Source organism: Labrus mixtus, chromosome 1 (assembly GCF_963584025.1).
Source record: "Labrus mixtus chromosome 1, fLabMix1.1, whole genome shotgun sequence".
NCBI lineage: Eukaryota > Metazoa > Chordata > Actinopteri > Labriformes > Labridae > Labrus > Labrus mixtus.
Window position 1 is genome coordinate 32,030,064 of NC_083612.1, and position 15,658 is coordinate 32,045,721.

The 15,658-nt window shown below is 42.2% G+C and overlaps 2 protein-coding genes across 2 annotated transcripts; one reads left to right on the plus strand and one right to left on the minus strand.

The window, feature by feature from the left end:
• The first annotated feature begins 1,742 nt into the window (after positions 1-1,742).
• larp6a (La ribonucleoprotein 6, translational regulator a) lies at positions 1,743-7,262 on the plus strand. Its single transcript, XM_061042303.1, has 3 exons — positions 1,743-2,633; positions 4,341-4,539; positions 5,329-7,262. The coding sequence occupies exons 1-3, from the start codon at positions 1,852-1,854 to the stop codon at positions 6,424-6,426; spliced, it is 2,079 nt and encodes a 692-aa protein (XP_060898286.1). The 5' UTR covers positions 1,743-1,851; the 3' UTR covers positions 6,427-7,262.
• A 2,765-nt stretch (positions 7,263-10,027) lies between these two features.
• Positions 10,028-14,902, minus strand: tm2d3 (TM2 domain containing 3). Its single transcript, XM_061042314.1, has 6 exons — positions 14,760-14,902; positions 14,311-14,412; positions 13,183-13,343; positions 12,770-12,944; positions 11,496-11,571; positions 10,028-11,387 (listed from the first exon to the last, which is right to left on the minus strand). The coding sequence occupies exons 1-6, from the start codon at positions 14,863-14,865 to the stop codon at positions 11,222-11,224; spliced, it is 786 nt and encodes a 261-aa protein (XP_060898297.1). The 5' UTR covers positions 14,866-14,902; the 3' UTR covers positions 10,028-11,221.
• Between the last annotated feature and the right edge of the window lie 756 nt (positions 14,903-15,658).

The following is a 15,658-nucleotide window of genomic DNA, read 5'->3' on the forward strand; positions in this document are numbered from 1 at the left end:
GAGATTGTGAGGGGTGACTGATTAAAGATCATGCATGTGAAAATAGGACAACTATGATTGCCTGAAAAGAGGAGACAGCAAAAAATGACCCTAACAGGCAACTAAAGCAACCATGAAATCTATTCCTGGACAGTTTGTCACACAGTTTCTAAACACTAACATCTTTATTTTGTTGGTTCGGTATAAGTTGAGAGGCCTGCATGTTGTAATGGAAAAAAAAAACACCATGCTGGCAAACTTTTTTCCCTTGAACTCACAAAATAGTAGTCTGAAAATCTGAATGCCTCCGCTTATTTGTTGACAATCTTCCCCTCCCTCTTTCTTTCACCCATTGTTTATCTGCCCCCCTATGATGCATTGTGCACAAGCTGGAGTCCTGTATTAGGCATGTGGTGCAGGGAGTGAGTCAGACTGCCCACCAGCTGAGAGCACGGCTCGCCGGTGAGGAGGTGTAAAGACATTTCATGCAGGGCAGGCAGAAGCCAACAACACTAGAGTGGATGATTTACAGGGCAATTAGGATGGAGGCCAGCAACAAGCTACCAAAACTTGAGATATAGCCCAGAAAGACATTTTCAGATGTGTGTAATACTGTGCTTTCAAGTGAACTCTTGCATATGCTCCCCAGCTCCGAAACAACAAACCAGTTAATCTGAGGTTCTATTAGATAGGCTACCTTGAATAAACATTAATCATAGTTTGCTATGACCTTTATTTAACTGAGGTTTTACAGGTTATAGACACTATAATGGTGTCTTTGGTTTAGTTTATTTGAATATTTATATCATTGGGTAAACTTAGCAATGAGGTTTTCAAATGATTGTTTTGCTTCTTTATAAAAGCTCAAAATGATAAAATACATTTTAATAAAGATATTTATTTTTTGCATTTCTTGTGTTGGGAATGACGTTAGGAGCAGGCCCGCCAACAGAAATGACAGAGTCCCTGAAATGAGCCCTCATCGGACAAGTTTGAGCCCTAAATCTGATTTATTAATATCAATGCATGTGCCTGCTCTCTCCACATGCACTATTAACATTAACAAATACATTTCAGGCTATTTAGGCATAGACAATCACATATGCACACAAACACATGCCAGGGCTTTTACAGTGTTTGTCCACATAGTTTACCTCATAATTAAGGTTGCAATTCTGACATGTTGACTTTAGATTTTTTTTTTAAAAAGAAAAAAATGACATGACCAGGATACATTGTACTTGAGAAAAAACATAAATAATATGGAGTTTTATTTTAAGTCACAGTGAACATCTGAGTTCATATATTGCATTGCTTATCTTAAGTATTAAGTTTATAGGTGACCTCCATGGGCCATATGGTCTAGCCTAGCTTTGCCTATGGATGGCCCTGGTGGGCAGACTATACTTTTTCAGAAGGAGTAAGGTAGGACTGGGGGTGGCCTTGATGACACTCGTTGAGTCGTGACAGTTTATTTGAAATCATGGCAATGAGCTTGCATGGCCAATTTCCAAAAACAAATGTACCCAAATTTCATGTAAAAAAATTTGTGTGGACACCCAATTGTTTTGCTATCAAATTGGACTTACGTACGTAGGCTACATCTCGTTGGCGTATTAATCTCATTCATCTTTCTTTCAGGCACATGAACCACCTGCCCTGTGCGTGCAACCCCGACGCTGGAAGCATATTATCCAATTAGCGGCGTTAGACAAGGGGTCGTCCTTGGCACGGCAATTTGCCAATTAGAGAGGAGCACGTGAATTGGATCCCCTACTTAGAAAGCGATGTTACCGGGACAATCGTGTTTTTGCTTAAAACAGACAAAACTGTGAGTGGGCAAAAAAAAACCGGAGTGGAAAAAAGCCAAACATGCACGCTTTAGTGAACGCCTTTATGCGTTGTCTCTCCTTCCTCCTGCCTCCCTCTTGGCTTTGTGTCACATTTTGCTTGTGGGTTGGGAATGAGTGCGAGGAGACGCTGCCGCGGTCCAATCCCAGAGCTCGTTTCAAAAGCAGAAAGCCTCTTACATATGAGGAAGTAGCAGCCGTAGCAGCAGCAGCATTAGAAGCCCGAGGAGGCTCCAGCCCGTCGGTCTCGTCAGGTCCAGGCTGCGTCTCGCTGGCTGCTAAAACCCCCGCTGCTCCTCAGGGCCCTCATACGGGTCGGATCTGGATCGGGGGTCTCTGGCGAGCCGTGGAGCGCGTCTTCGGAGCCCCTTTGGTCCTTCTCCGCCATCACTGGTGCCCTGAGAAGCATCGAGCAGGTTTACGCACCCCGTATCCTGTCTGTGCCTTCGAGTCGAGCAAGACTGTAAGCTTCCAGGGCGGCGCTGCTGCTGCTGCTGCTACATCCGAGGACGAGAGGCGAGAGGCGGGTGGAGGAAGCACCTTGACTTATCCGGGGAACATGAGCGGGTCTGGGGGGATCCTCGATCCGAGCTCAATGGAGTGCGCCTCGGAAACGTCAGTGGAGCAGGGCGTCGATGAAGTAATCACCGTGGATCAGCACACGCAAGAGATGGGGACGGTGACGATAACAGTGGCCATTCAGGCAGCGGAGGACGAGGAGCCTGAGGAAGTGTCATCTAATATCATTGACTTCCTCGGAGGCAGCTGCAGCGAGGATGACATCGGAAGACATGATAAATCAAGGTTTGACTTTTGGCTACTTTGGGTTAATTTTCTTAACTCACGATGCTTTTGGTAACAAGGACGCAAAGCTCACATTGGGTCAATTGTATAATTAATTATTAAAATAATGTTGTCTTGGCAGAAAAGTAATATATAAAAGTAGTACCTGAAAAGTCAATTAATGCAATTTTAAAAATCCAAACTCACGTGGAAGAAAAACTTGGTTCAACCAAGTTTGAGATTGAATGAAACGTGTTGCTCTTTTTGCCAAGGATACTGAAACCCTGTTTCCCTTTTTTGGCTCCGTATTTGATACATTATTTGCACATATCTTCACTTAGTGGTTAAGTGGACTGTCAGGTGAGCTGAGTGGATGCAGTTGAGTTATTTAACTGAAAGAATGCCAGCCGAGTGAAGAGAGAGGCTACTGTACAAACACAATTGTAATCCACACAGGTGTAGCCTACCACTATGACAACAGGAGCCAGTCAACAGCTTCACAATGTGCCCTGAGAACAAAAAGATCCTCCCTGAAAATAATACTTCAGGGTTATTATTATCTCCTGCCAGCTGAACAGGAAGTGTTAAACCACCTGTGGGCAGCATCCGTGCTGTTAAAGCAGACACCTGAAGGAGAGTGGGGAAGGGGGGGGGGGGGTTAAATAGAGGAAGGATGGCACCTTCACTTTAATCTAATTCCCCTGCGTCATGCACTGCTATTTTTATCCTCTGGCCTATAAGTTGCCTTCTCAGAGTATGTGAGCAGAGTGAGTCAGAAAGGCTAGAGGGGAAAATAAATCATTGTGTCCAAATCAAGCGTTTGCTTGTAGGTCACACCGTATTGTTTCTCAAACATAACAAGAGTCTACAACACCTGTGCACCCCCGGGGCTTTGTGACATATTGATAAAAGTTTAGAGAAAAGATTGTGTATGTTGCTGTTTAAACAAATTTTCCTGCAGAACTCAAATTGAACTCTCTCATGGCTTTTTTTAAATTTCCCCACATTTATGCTGTGATTTCTTCTTTCATTCACATTTTTTTTAATATTCTCCTGTGTGCGTATGATGGTGTTTCCTCCTAAAAGGCTTCCCTCCTGGCTGTCTTTATCTGGATTACTTTGAAAGCAGAGTGCTCGTGCCAGCTCTGCGGTCAGCGTGCTGGAAAGCTATTGACTGTGAGGGTGTGTGTGTGTGTGTGTGTGTGAGGAAGGGAAGAGGTGATGAGTCATCCACCAAATTTTGTTCACTCTCTTTTTAATCTTCAGACTACCTGACCGTGCAGCTCCACAGCTCCTGCCAGGTATCTGATTGGGATTTAACTGTGCCTGAAAGCTTTGACTGTAAAGTGAGGGCACCAGGTTTTTGTAGGTCATGTGAAGTTGATTTTGTTGAGCCTCCATATTATGTGTAGGAGGGAGAGCCTGTGACTCTGTGCCCTTCATATGGAGAGGTCTTGGCAGGTTCAGGGTTGGTGGGACACTGTGGTGGTCTGGCACTGAGCCCCGGTGACTGGCTGGAGGACTCAGCCTGTCAGCTGCTGTTAGGAGAGCTATGTCAAGATGAAGATGTAGTCATGCCAACAACTTGTAATCCTCTGGCTTTATTGTGAAAATGTGTAACGGTTGTAATATTTGGCAGATCAGGATGTGAAGCATTCTGCTGGTTCAGTGATAAACTAGAGAAGAGAGTCTCTGCTGACCGTGATGAATGTTTTTCTTCCCACGCAGTGGAGCCGGGACCAGCGGAGGGGAGCTGGAGGAGGAGAGCTGGCAGCCCCCGGATTCGGAGCTCATCCAGAAGCTGGTGGCTCAGATCGAGTACTACCTGTCCGATGAGAACCTGGAGCACGACGCCTTCCTGCTCAAACACGTCAGACGCAACAAGCTCGGCTTTGTCAGCGTCAAGCTGCTCACTTCATTCAAAAAGGTAAACATTATGGAAAGGAAAGCACAATATGAAACAGTTAAACATCCTTTTTATTGTAGATATCGTGCCTTTTGTAATAAGATTGATAAATGCCCCCAAAACATTTTGTAACAACCAAGTGATGGTGGAGACAGAAAAGACGAGAATTAAATCATTAACTGACAGTTACAGTGTCAACATACGAGCTGTTGGTAATATGACATTCTCATACTAATTCACAGCAGCTGGTGCCACTCTGGACTCATGCATGCAGATTTGTTTGGGGTGTTTTTTTTTCTGTTTATGCCACAAGTGAACTGAATCCCCTCACACACAGTCATTTATAAATATAAACAAGGATGCAAATGTGAGATGAGAACGCTGAGATGACGCATAGCTCTCCATTTTCAAATCTCATCTCAAAACACATCTTTGTGTTTTTAATGTTAATTTTATTGTTGTGTTGTTTTTATCTCTGCTCTGTCAGGTGACCTTGAGAGTTTTGAAAGGCGCCTTTAAATAAAATGTATTAATATTATTATATTGAACATGGGTAAATTGGTGAAGTGATTAATGCAGTGAAACCAGAATGTTTTGAGTGTGTGAGTCTGTGATTATGCCGTCAGTAAAGGTATCAATTGAAGAAGTGCGACTGATGGAAGATAGTACGCCAAATTGATTGAGCTATTGTTTAGCCAATTCTTTAAACCAGAGCTTCATGACTCTCAGTTGAACCTAATGGTCCTTAGATGAACCTCTTAAACCCCCTTAACATCTCACCCTTGTAACACGATTATTGTCTCTCTGTAGGTGAAACACTTGACTCGTGACTGGAGAACGACTGCTTACGCTCTGAGACACTCGAAGGTGCTTGAGCTGAATGATGAGGGCCGTAAGGTGCGGCGTAAATCTACAGTGCCAGTCTTTGCCAGCGAGTCGCTGCCCAGCCGCATGCTCCTGTTGAGTGATCTGCAGAGGTGGCCAGAGCTGGCCGCTCTCACTAAAGACAATGGAGGCATTGAAGGTGGAGCCATTCAGCAGGAGCAGCTGATGAAGCTGCTCCTGAAGGAGTTTGGAACGTATGGCGCCATCGCTTCTGTCCGAGTCCTGAAGCCGGGGAAGGACCTGCCGGCGGACCTGAAGAGGCTGAGCAGCCGCTACGCACAGCTCGGTACAGAGGAGTGTGCCATCGTGGAGTTCGAGGAGGTTGAGGCTGCTGTCAAAGCCAATGAAGCTGTGGGGAACGAGGAGGGAGGGGCGGGTTCTCTGGGGTTGAAAGTAGTCCTGATCGGCACCAAGCCACCCAAGAAGAAGGTACCAAAAGAGCGACCTCGTGAGGAAGGAGGGATGCGCAAAAGTCGCTCGCTCAACAGCCGAGTAAGAGAGCTGCAGTACCATGGGGACGACTCGGCCTGCAGCTCCTCGGACACTGAGAGCAACCCCACGTCCCCTAGGCTAGCCCGGAAGTCTCAGTCCTGTAACAAGCTCAGTCCTACCACCGCAGGCATCAGTTTCCAGAACAATCACTTGAGTCCTGGTATATCCCCGCGCAACAGTCCCTGGTCCAGTCCCCGTGCCAGCCCCTGTCCTCAGCGCAAATCTCCTCACTCCCACAAGTTCCCCTTAGCCAGCGAGGGAAGACTGAGCCCGGAGCCCGGCCGCCGCTGGGCAGACTACTCCTCGGATAGTAGCCTGACCCCTTCAGGGAGCCCGTGGGTTCAGCGGCGTAAGCAGGTGGCGTCTCAGGAGAGCAGTCCAGTCGGCAGCCCCATGATGGGTAGAAAGATCCAGAATGCTGACGGTCTACCACCAGGCGTAACTCGGCTGCCAAGGGGTCCTGACGGAACACGCGGCTTTCACTGTGTCACTGTTGCCGAGAGGGGGAAGACGGCCGCCACTCAGACTTAGTGTGTGGAGCTCCCTTATGCATTCCCCAGAAAGTGTAGTGATAGGTTGGATATTTGAGCTGTTCTTGGCCATGTCACTCAGCCCCCCCGCGCCCAGCATTTGAGACTGTGTAGATATATTTTTGTTGAGTGCATCAGTTTTCAGTCTTTGTTATATTTTTATACGACTTTTTCAGTTACCATGGTAACATTAGTGATTTACCAATGGGAATTTTGAGTGAATGTAAATTGACAATGCTTTTCAAAATGGACCATGTCATCTCCACTGTTGTCTAATCTTGTTCAACATGGGGCAGGTTGGAGAGGGAATTCCACTTTTATTTGAATTGAAAAATGTCCTCTGTCTTGTGTGTCTGTGGATGGCGTGTAAATGTGTTCTTGGTTTAAGTGACATAGGCACATGGACTTGATAGAAGTATCACCATATGCCTTTTTTCTGTATTTGTCTACTGTGAGCTCCATTTTTACATGCTATTTAAACTGAGGCCATAATAGCTCCACTGCCATACAGGTTAGACGGTCAAACCAGGACATGACGTTTATTTTTTATTTTGCCTAATTTCAGTATTTTCAGTACCTTTTGGCACTTTGTTGGTAGGGGTCTCTATAGCCCTGTAAATGTTTATTTGTTCAGCAGATGTCTGCTTATTTATTTTTTAGCCTTATTTTATTTTGTTTTGGCATATCTTTTTTTCCATCAGTCTGCGCTCGCAGTGAGGTTTGAGGGATCAGGTCAGGCAGAACGAGTGCTCGTATGTTCTTGCCTTTACATCGAAACCGGGAATGTTTGTACAGTGCAATTCCTATTGTACAAATAAATCACTAAAAATGCAATAAGACTTCCTTCCTTTTTTGTTTTTGACACATTTTAGGTTGTCATGGTGGTCCGAAACATCCATAAACCAATTGTATTTTTTTTACTTCAATATGTAGGCAGGATCTAAGTGTGATATCGTTGCTTTGCCAGGACTGAAGGAGCTTTCTAGTAGAGAGCAGAGTTGGCACAGATTTTGAAAAGGGTAGCACAGATGGGAGCATAAAGAGGGAAGTGATGGATTATAAGCAACAGCAACCCTCCATGAGAAGACAAAACGGTGTAGCAGACTAGTTCCATGAGACATTTATGCAGACTGCCTGTATCTTGGCATGTGTGTGTAAATGGTTTTCTATGCCCGATGGCTTCTTTAGTTTGACGAAGTTGAATGTAGCACAGATAAGATGTTTTTGACACATACAAGGTACCTTTTTGAATGTGTGCACATTATGTCAAACAAGGCATTCCCAGTTTTAAAAGACGCTTCCGGTGCATGTGATTGAGGCCGTCAGGTTTGAACATCTTTAAATACCCTTTCTTACACTGCTACAGCTCTGCCTGTGTATGGAGAATCTACTGAAATTAAATTCTACCCAGACTGTCAATTGGATTTAGATGTGTGCTCTAAACTGCACTTTATAATTGTTGTTTTGAATGTGGTTCACCCCCGTCTAGCTTTTAACAATATGTTTGGCGTTGTTGTCTTGCTGAAAAATAATCTCCCAGTTACCTTGCAGACTGAAGCCAATTTTCCTCCCATGATTTGTCCTTGTTTTGTTGCATTTATTTCTTCTTTCATACGCCTTCTAGTACCTGCTGCAGAGAAGTGTCCTCACAGCATGACGCCACCACCCCACCAGGCTTCACGCTGGCAGCCGTGTGTGTCTGTTTATATGCTCTTATCAGACAGAAATAGCGTTTTTTTAGGACAGAGCATTTTAGGGGTATTCAATGCCAAATTGCCTTGAAGCAGCCTTTAGCAGTTACACAATCACTATTTTTTCTTTTATATGTTCTTCATAAGATCACATTGTCAAGTTTTTTTACTTTGTAATGAAAATGGTCCTCTCTGCAGCTAAGTTTGGAAAAAAATAATAATCGTTTGTGATTCGATGTTGCATTATAAAACAAAAAGAAGTCCAAGGGTGGTGCATACTTTCAACTAACAGGTAATTTCCTCCCTGTCCTCAGATGGTTTCGCCTTAGAACAGTCCAAATGTAAGAGGAAGGCGTACACACAGCTGGCTTTTTTTGTAGAGCATTTAGACTTTTGAATTCATGTGGTTACAGCTTTGTTTATCCACTTTTAATTTGGAGATGTAATCTCCTGTAGGAGTGAGCACAATGGGCGGACACAGGCTGAAAACAGAGGGTCAGAACCGATGCTAAAACGCTCAGAGCTGCAGAGGGACTGTAAGTGGGATTGCGTAAGAGGAGTGAATAAACTTTTGTTCTCCTTTTTTTAATAAGCTATTCAAAATCAGGAAGTCGTGACACTGTGTGTTTAACAGACAATATTTTGGCTGAACTGCCATTTACTGTGTTTTCTAAAAGTGAATAATGACTAATAACATAACTACCTTAAAATTAAACTATTATCCTTATAAGAATGAGTTCTCTGTCAATGTAATTAAGTATACTTTCAAAAACAGAAAAAGGGAATATCATGAAAAGATAATAGCTGGACCTAAAACCCTTATAGCCATTATGTCTAATTGGTCAGCAGACATTAGTGTAGGAATAGAAAGTTACTTATTGCTACAATTCAGTTATTTTCTACTTGCTTGGTTTCCTAGACATGTTTGATCAGGCTACATTTGTTAAGACTTACCATTTTTATACTTGGGCTTAGTACTGGAGAAGTGTGTTTGTGTAGTGTTACTGTGCGCACAGATTACTGTTAAAGTAATCTACAATTATATTATTTATCATACTGGATTTAAAAGTAGATGTACAAGTTAAAAATAAACTCATATTTAGATGTTTATACACAAGTATGTTGCGACATGTCCAGTCAGTAAGTCAGTTTGCAATGGAAGTAAACATAATGACAGTATATCATACTGAGGTCACGGCAGAGCAGTCATTAACAACAATCATAGGGAGTATTGTGTAGATGGATTACAGAGTCTTCTGTCAATATTTAAAGCTTCCCTAAGGTAGAAAGTCTTCTTACAGGATATAGGTGAGCACTTCAGTCTCCCCCTCAGCACAGAGCATATGACAAACACTTGCATCAGTCAGTGGGAGGGAGCTGAAGTGGCTGTGAGTGGGTGGTGTCAAAATTGAGGAACTGGAATCAGGGTGGAGTTAATATGAAAGTGACTCCGCAGAGCAGCCAATTGGAAAAGTCGACACATAACACAAGAACTTACCAGTAAGAAAACACTTTTTTTCTTTTCTCTCACTGAACAAAATGAGCACAGACATATCTACTGAACCTGAGCAGGCAGTGCTCCTCAGCCACTAGGTTTCCCTTCTGACCCCTCCATCTGTCACAGGCTTGTGAGTAATAGAGGCCTCTGGCACCATTCACTGAGTTTAATGAGAGAGAATGCACAGACATCTGTGAGAATGACCTGACTTATAATAAAGAGCTCTGAATTCCTATCAGAGGCTGCAAGGAGAACAGTGTCCGAGCAGTAGTATGAGCTCACATCCCTTTGAAACAAAGCATTCACCATGTTCAAGATCCCAATATAAAGAATATAAGACCTCTAGAAAATGACAATCACCACTATTAGATAACAAGAAGACATGTAGGGTAAAGTGCAATGAAATTAATGCATATATTTTAACAATTTTATTTCCATAACTTAAATGTAATTTAAATTATAAAAAAATGCAATTTACAGTGTTCAACAAAAAAAAAGACCAGACACCTGAAAAAAAACATATTTACATGTAGTGGGAGGTCAGCCACACAGTCCCAAGCAAATATCTTACAGTGTGAATACACGTTTATTTACAATGTGAAGAATGATAACGGGTGCGAGGGAGAATAGCATTTAGATGCATTGAAGATGTCTCATATTCCCAGACACCAGAAACCACAGGCATCAGCAATATGCAAGTAACACACATTAGAAGTGTTTCAGGGTATATCATATTGAAACATTAACTGTTCAATTATAAACTGTGCATTTTCCATTAATGAGACGAATACATTGTTCCCCCTCTGCTGTTCTTCTAGTTCTCCAACAGTTCTAGATGCTGTTTAAATGTACGGTAACACTTTGTGTAGTTATTAACACAACATATGAACTTCAGAAGTGAACCTGCATTGTCAAACATTTTTCTAGTATCGCAAATCTTTTGAAAGCCTTTAAAGGCAGACTTACAGTTGAGACATTCATAGCTGACGCATTTTAGTAACAAAAATAATAACATATCAAATAACTGTTGAATTATGAACAGAAACACACATCAGTCGACAACATCTCAACATATTTCCATCTGCATATTCATGCCTTCCCTCAGGAAACTGATATAACCTTTCAGCGGGTCTATTGTGTATGGTGTCACCATTAAAAGCTGTTTCCATGGTAACCATGTGACCCCCCACTGATGCATTTACCTTGCAATGAGGGAGGAGCCTCAGAAAGCTCCTAGGTGACAGGATGTCTGTGAAAGCACAGCTTCACAGGAAACCAAACCTATCTATAGATCAGCATGACACAGTCCAACCCGCAGTTTAGTCAAACTGACCAGATAAGATGTAATGACTGGTTTCTCATCCCCCAGCACAGCTCCATCTGCAGGAGACAGACACACAGTGATTGGGATTGATCTGATGATTGTGTGGGCAGAGTCAGCGTTGCTAAAGTGAGGGAAACACTTCCTGCCTGTTAGCAGATGGGATGAGGATGTGTTGCACAGCTAGCTTGGGCAGGCAGACGTGCAAAGAACACAGCATCTCAGATCTTCGTTTTTTTTGGTGGTTCAATGCAGAGGAGGGCACAAACCATCTGCAAATTTGACTTTAGATGTAGAGAGAACCGTCAGCAGGTCCCACATAACCGACTCCTATCAGGAGAACGTCTATCAGAGTCCAAATGCCCAGGCCTCCAAAGCTGAACAGTTTGCCCAGACCCTCTCTCCACTGGCCCAGATAAAACCGGTCTGCCCCAAAACCACCAAGGGTAATGCTACAGAGAGACAAAAGAAAACATGCTTTAAGTCAATAAAATGATTCAACAGATGGTTTCCAGCAACCAAGCTGGTCGTCGTTCTTGAGGAATAATGGGAGGTTTTACCTGAGTGCCAAAGCTGTTGACCATTTGTATCCACCGGTCCAGTTACAAAATAAACGTTTCTGAAAACGTCTTTTACCTACAAGAGAAGCAGACATTCAGTGGATTCAGACAGCTGACCAGATGTTTAAAACATTTTTCAAACAAATTGACTAAACTCAAAACCAGAAAACTTCTAGAGAATGTCAGGAGGACTGCCCCTGAAATCCTCCTGATCTGGTTGTTCACACATACACCTCACAGCGGGAGACTATCCCTCTCGGATGGAAGGGGGGGCGGGGGTCTCCTAAGGCAAGATGAAAAATGAATGACGTGGAAGTGGCTGATGAAGCAACAGAGTCCACTATACGACACTGTAATAAGAATATTTGCCTGTGTATCACTGCAGTGTAGTTTGACAGAATCAAAATGTCAATAAAGGAGCGGAGAAGAACATACTGGAGAACATAACGCAGCAGTTTTATTACATGCACGGAGATCACACCAGTAGGGCGCACACAGTCTATAGTTGTGCATCAATCGCAGGGAATAAACATTACCACCCTTTCCCACTCGCTTGCGGTGAATTATCCTGATTACATCCTGCTGCGTTCACACATCAGCTCACTTGGACTTTAAGCTGAAAAAAAAACTATGGAGTTGGCAGGAGGAACTCTGGATGAAGTCTGAGTGAAAATTATAGTGTGGCTGATTGCGTTCACACATGCAGCTCACCCTGAAAACGTCTGGATTTCTTACAAAGTGTTTTGGCAAGTGTGAACAAGACTTAAGTGTCTACAACCACTGGATACTGCAATACCTCACCACAATCTTACTTTTACAAATAGCCTCAAAAACCTACAAAATCAAAAAATGTGGGTACATTTCTTTACACAAAAAGGTTAAAAATACACTCTCCCACAAAACTATGGAGTGCTCATTAGCTGGTGAAATACAAATGCATCTTAGTTTGTACATTTATTAAACTCACTTGCCTCTTATGTCTCCAAAAATCCTTTTTCATGAAATTTTAATGACCTATTCATTTGACATGTTTACACCTAGTTGACCTTAGGCGCGTTTTAAAAAAATTAAAAAACACACACTGCTTAACTGTGAAAATCAACTCAAGTGTCTGTTTACACTTACTGTTGAAGATCAGAAAACTTCATTAATGTCGTAAACTTTAAGCAAACAGTTCAGTAGCTCAAAATAGTTACGTCTACATGACAGACTGAGACAGCAACCCGAATGGCAGTATAGTAACCAAGCAGGTTTTGCAGCAAGTCTCATCCTACCTAAACAATGTACATGGTCCAACACATCACAGGTGGCGTTGTAGCGCTTGCGTGGGCAGGACACCGTCATACAGTTTGTAGAGTTAGAGCAGCGGTACTGTGACTCATCCAGCTGCCAGCAAAACTGACAGCTGATGGAGAGAGAGAAGTTGGTTTGCTGCTGTCCCGACTCACCCTGCAAGAACAAAAGACAGCAGGTCATTTTCCCACAGCTGTTCCAAATTAGAGCATCACAATTCACCTATTTGTCAAAGATAATTTCAAAGACTTATAGCAAGCTGACAAAACAGCTACAAACACTTCATGACCTTTTAAGAAGAGCTAAACGAGGGATAAACATCCATGATCAAATCTGAAACCATTTATCTTCAATATCAGAACACAGACAAACTGCAAGATGAAGTGCTACTCACTACACAGTGAACTCCTTGTTTTGGTTTACAAGAAAATGTAGCTGGTTTCCTGTAGGTGCAGTTGTGTTGATAATTGCACTGAATGCATTTAGCTGGCAGACGACTACACACACCCCCACTGGGACACTCCGAAGAGTAGCTCTTGTCATCTGCAGGCGACACTGCAAAACACAAAACATAGTTAAAGGAGAGTTAAAGGAGTTTCCTTTCCTGGCTAAAATAATCAACAAATGTTTTTAAGAAATGTTGATGATTGAAGTTAATGATATCACTACATCATGCCAGTTTCGGGAAAACAATGCTGTGGTGGGTAAATGACTAACAATCCTGCCTCAACAAAAGGACAATAAAAGGAGCCTTTGAAGCAGCACAACTCTTGATTGCTCCATTGTGGGATGAGCTTCCAGCCAGAAAAGAAAAAATGCTTTTACACTGCTGAAAAGTAATTACCTTGTCAAAACCTCAACAACACAAGATATGTTTATTTTTCAATATAACATTGTTTCAGATTGAAAATGTGTATTTTTTAATTAAAAACCTTGTGTATGTAGTAAGAGAAAACGTTTTAATTGTCATCATGAACTGATCTAGCTGTATATCACAACACAGGCTTTATATGAGGAATCTTTTGCCATACTTCTAAATTGCCTCTTAAAGGAATTGTTTGCAAATAGTTAAATCTGGTGAATTGCCAATGAGCCATGAACCAGAGACTGTGGTTACATCTATGGGTTACATCAGGGGTGGGCAACTGGCGGCCCCCATCAACCCTCAATGTGGCCCTCAGGTCAATTCTGACATATCAATTAATTAGAAACATGAAGAAAACATGACAAAATCTGCCATGAAATCATGAAAACCAGAAATATGTCCATAATAATATTTGATCACTGGTATATGTTGAGTTAAAGTTGAGACATAATTGACTGTAATCATTTTTGGAAACTACAATTTGGCCCTCTGGCAGTGAGAATTAAATTAATGTGGCCCTTGCTGTGACCAAAGTTGCCCATCCCTGGGTCACATGCATGCATGTATTGCTGTTGTAGTTTTGTGCTATAAGAAAGTTGATCTTCAGTAATAATGTGGTGTAAAAAAAAGTAGTGTCAGGTTATTCATGCTGTTTACCTGAGGCTTCAGCAGGGACCACTGGGCTGGTGATGACAGGTCCATGCTGAGCATCTCTGGTGTAGTGCGGCTCCTGGCCGAGATGAGGAGAGCTCAGATAACCTGGTTAGGGTCAAAGGTCATTAGATCCCTCTCAGATATAATCACAGTTACAGAACTACAAATCATGTGCAAACTAATGTGGAAACAAATACACAAGAAAACCAGGGCCGGCTTTATGAGTGTGTAACAATAAGAAGAGCCAAACACATATGGTTGATGATTATTTTGATCTGAACATGTAGAAGTGATGAAAGACTTTAAAAACAAATATCTGAGCTAGCTACAACACCTCGCTGGCTAACCAGTAAATGCTAACTCTTTAGCTAACGTTACACGAATACCGAGAAATAATCCAGTCCCAAACATCTACTGGTCATATAAACCGGTCGCTGTCACCTTCAACATACCGTGGGCACACTGTAAAGCCATGTCCATCAACAAAACGACCGCAATTCCGTAGGATTTGAAGCACCGTCCTCGGTCCGGTCTCCATGTCCGACAGGCAGCGGCCATTGTTGCAGCAAAACAGCTGCGTTCACTGACTGTAGGAAACAGCACTAGTCGGCGGTGCACTGGGTACACAGCATTGACTGTATAACATTATTTGTGCAAATAACATTATTTAGAGTCAATGTTTCAGGAGGTGAGCAATTTTAAAGCTGGTAAATGCGTCTCTGTAAAAAAGTAAACACAGTAAACATCCACTAAAATCATTGATCATTATAACTGCATTGTTTTGACCAAACAGTCTAAATGCTATTTTCACCATTTCGTAGGCTATCTTAAATTAATATTTGTCACACCATCTACTGCTACAAGTCATTGAATTAAATATGAAAACATTATTTCAGGGTTTGAAAGGTGTTTACTGTATGTCCCCTGACATGCACAGCATGACAAGCATCGGGACGTCCTAGTCCGCGTGTTGTCACCATGGTTGTCACTCCGCCCACAAAACCCTTTCAATTATATTTTAAACTGTTATATAGATACTGTTATATCGTTGTTTTTATTTTATTTTATTATTATATATTTTTTATTATTATCATTATTTTTATTTAGTATTATTATATTATTTTTGTGGGTTTTTTTGTGTTTTTTTTAAAATGTATTTTTACATTTATTGTTATAATTTTTTTGTGTTTTGTGCTTGTCTTTTCCTTTTGCCCCCTGGTATGGTTATGTTATTGTAATTTATGTGTCTATGTGTGTGTGCATGTCTGCGTGTGTATATGTATGGGCGGGGAGGGGGGGTATGTGTCATGCTACCAAAAAATAAATAATAATAATTGTCCTAAATGATTAT

What these genes read in the sequence shown, in the direction of transcription:
- larp6a (XM_061042303.1), top strand. Translation starts at nt 1,852, where the DNA reads ATGCACGCTTTAGTGAACGCCTTTATGCGTTGTCTCTCCTTCCTCCTG. An exon ending in GGAAGACATGATAAATCAAG is followed by an intron (nt 2,634 to 4,340) that starts GTTTGACTTTTG and finishes CTTCCCACGCAG; the next exon opens with TGGAGCCGGGACCAGCGGAG. An exon ending in TGCTCACTTCATTCAAAAAG is followed by an intron (nt 4,540 to 5,328) that starts GTAAACATTATG and finishes GTCTCTCTGTAG; the next exon opens with GTGAAACACTTGACTCGTGA.
- tm2d3 (XM_061042314.1), bottom strand. Translation starts at nt 14,865, where the DNA reads ATGGCCGCTGCCTGTCGGACATGGAGACCGGACCGAGGACGGTGCTTC. An exon ending in GGTCCCTGCTGAAGCCTCAG is followed by an intron (nt 13,344 to 14,310) that starts GTAAACAGCATG and finishes TGTGTTTTGCAG; the next exon opens with TGTCGCCTGCAGATGACAAG. An exon ending in AACAAGGAGTTCACTGTGTA is followed by an intron (nt 12,945 to 13,182) that starts GTGAGTAGCACT and finishes TTGTTCTTGCAG; the next exon opens with GGTGAGTCGGGACAGCAGCA.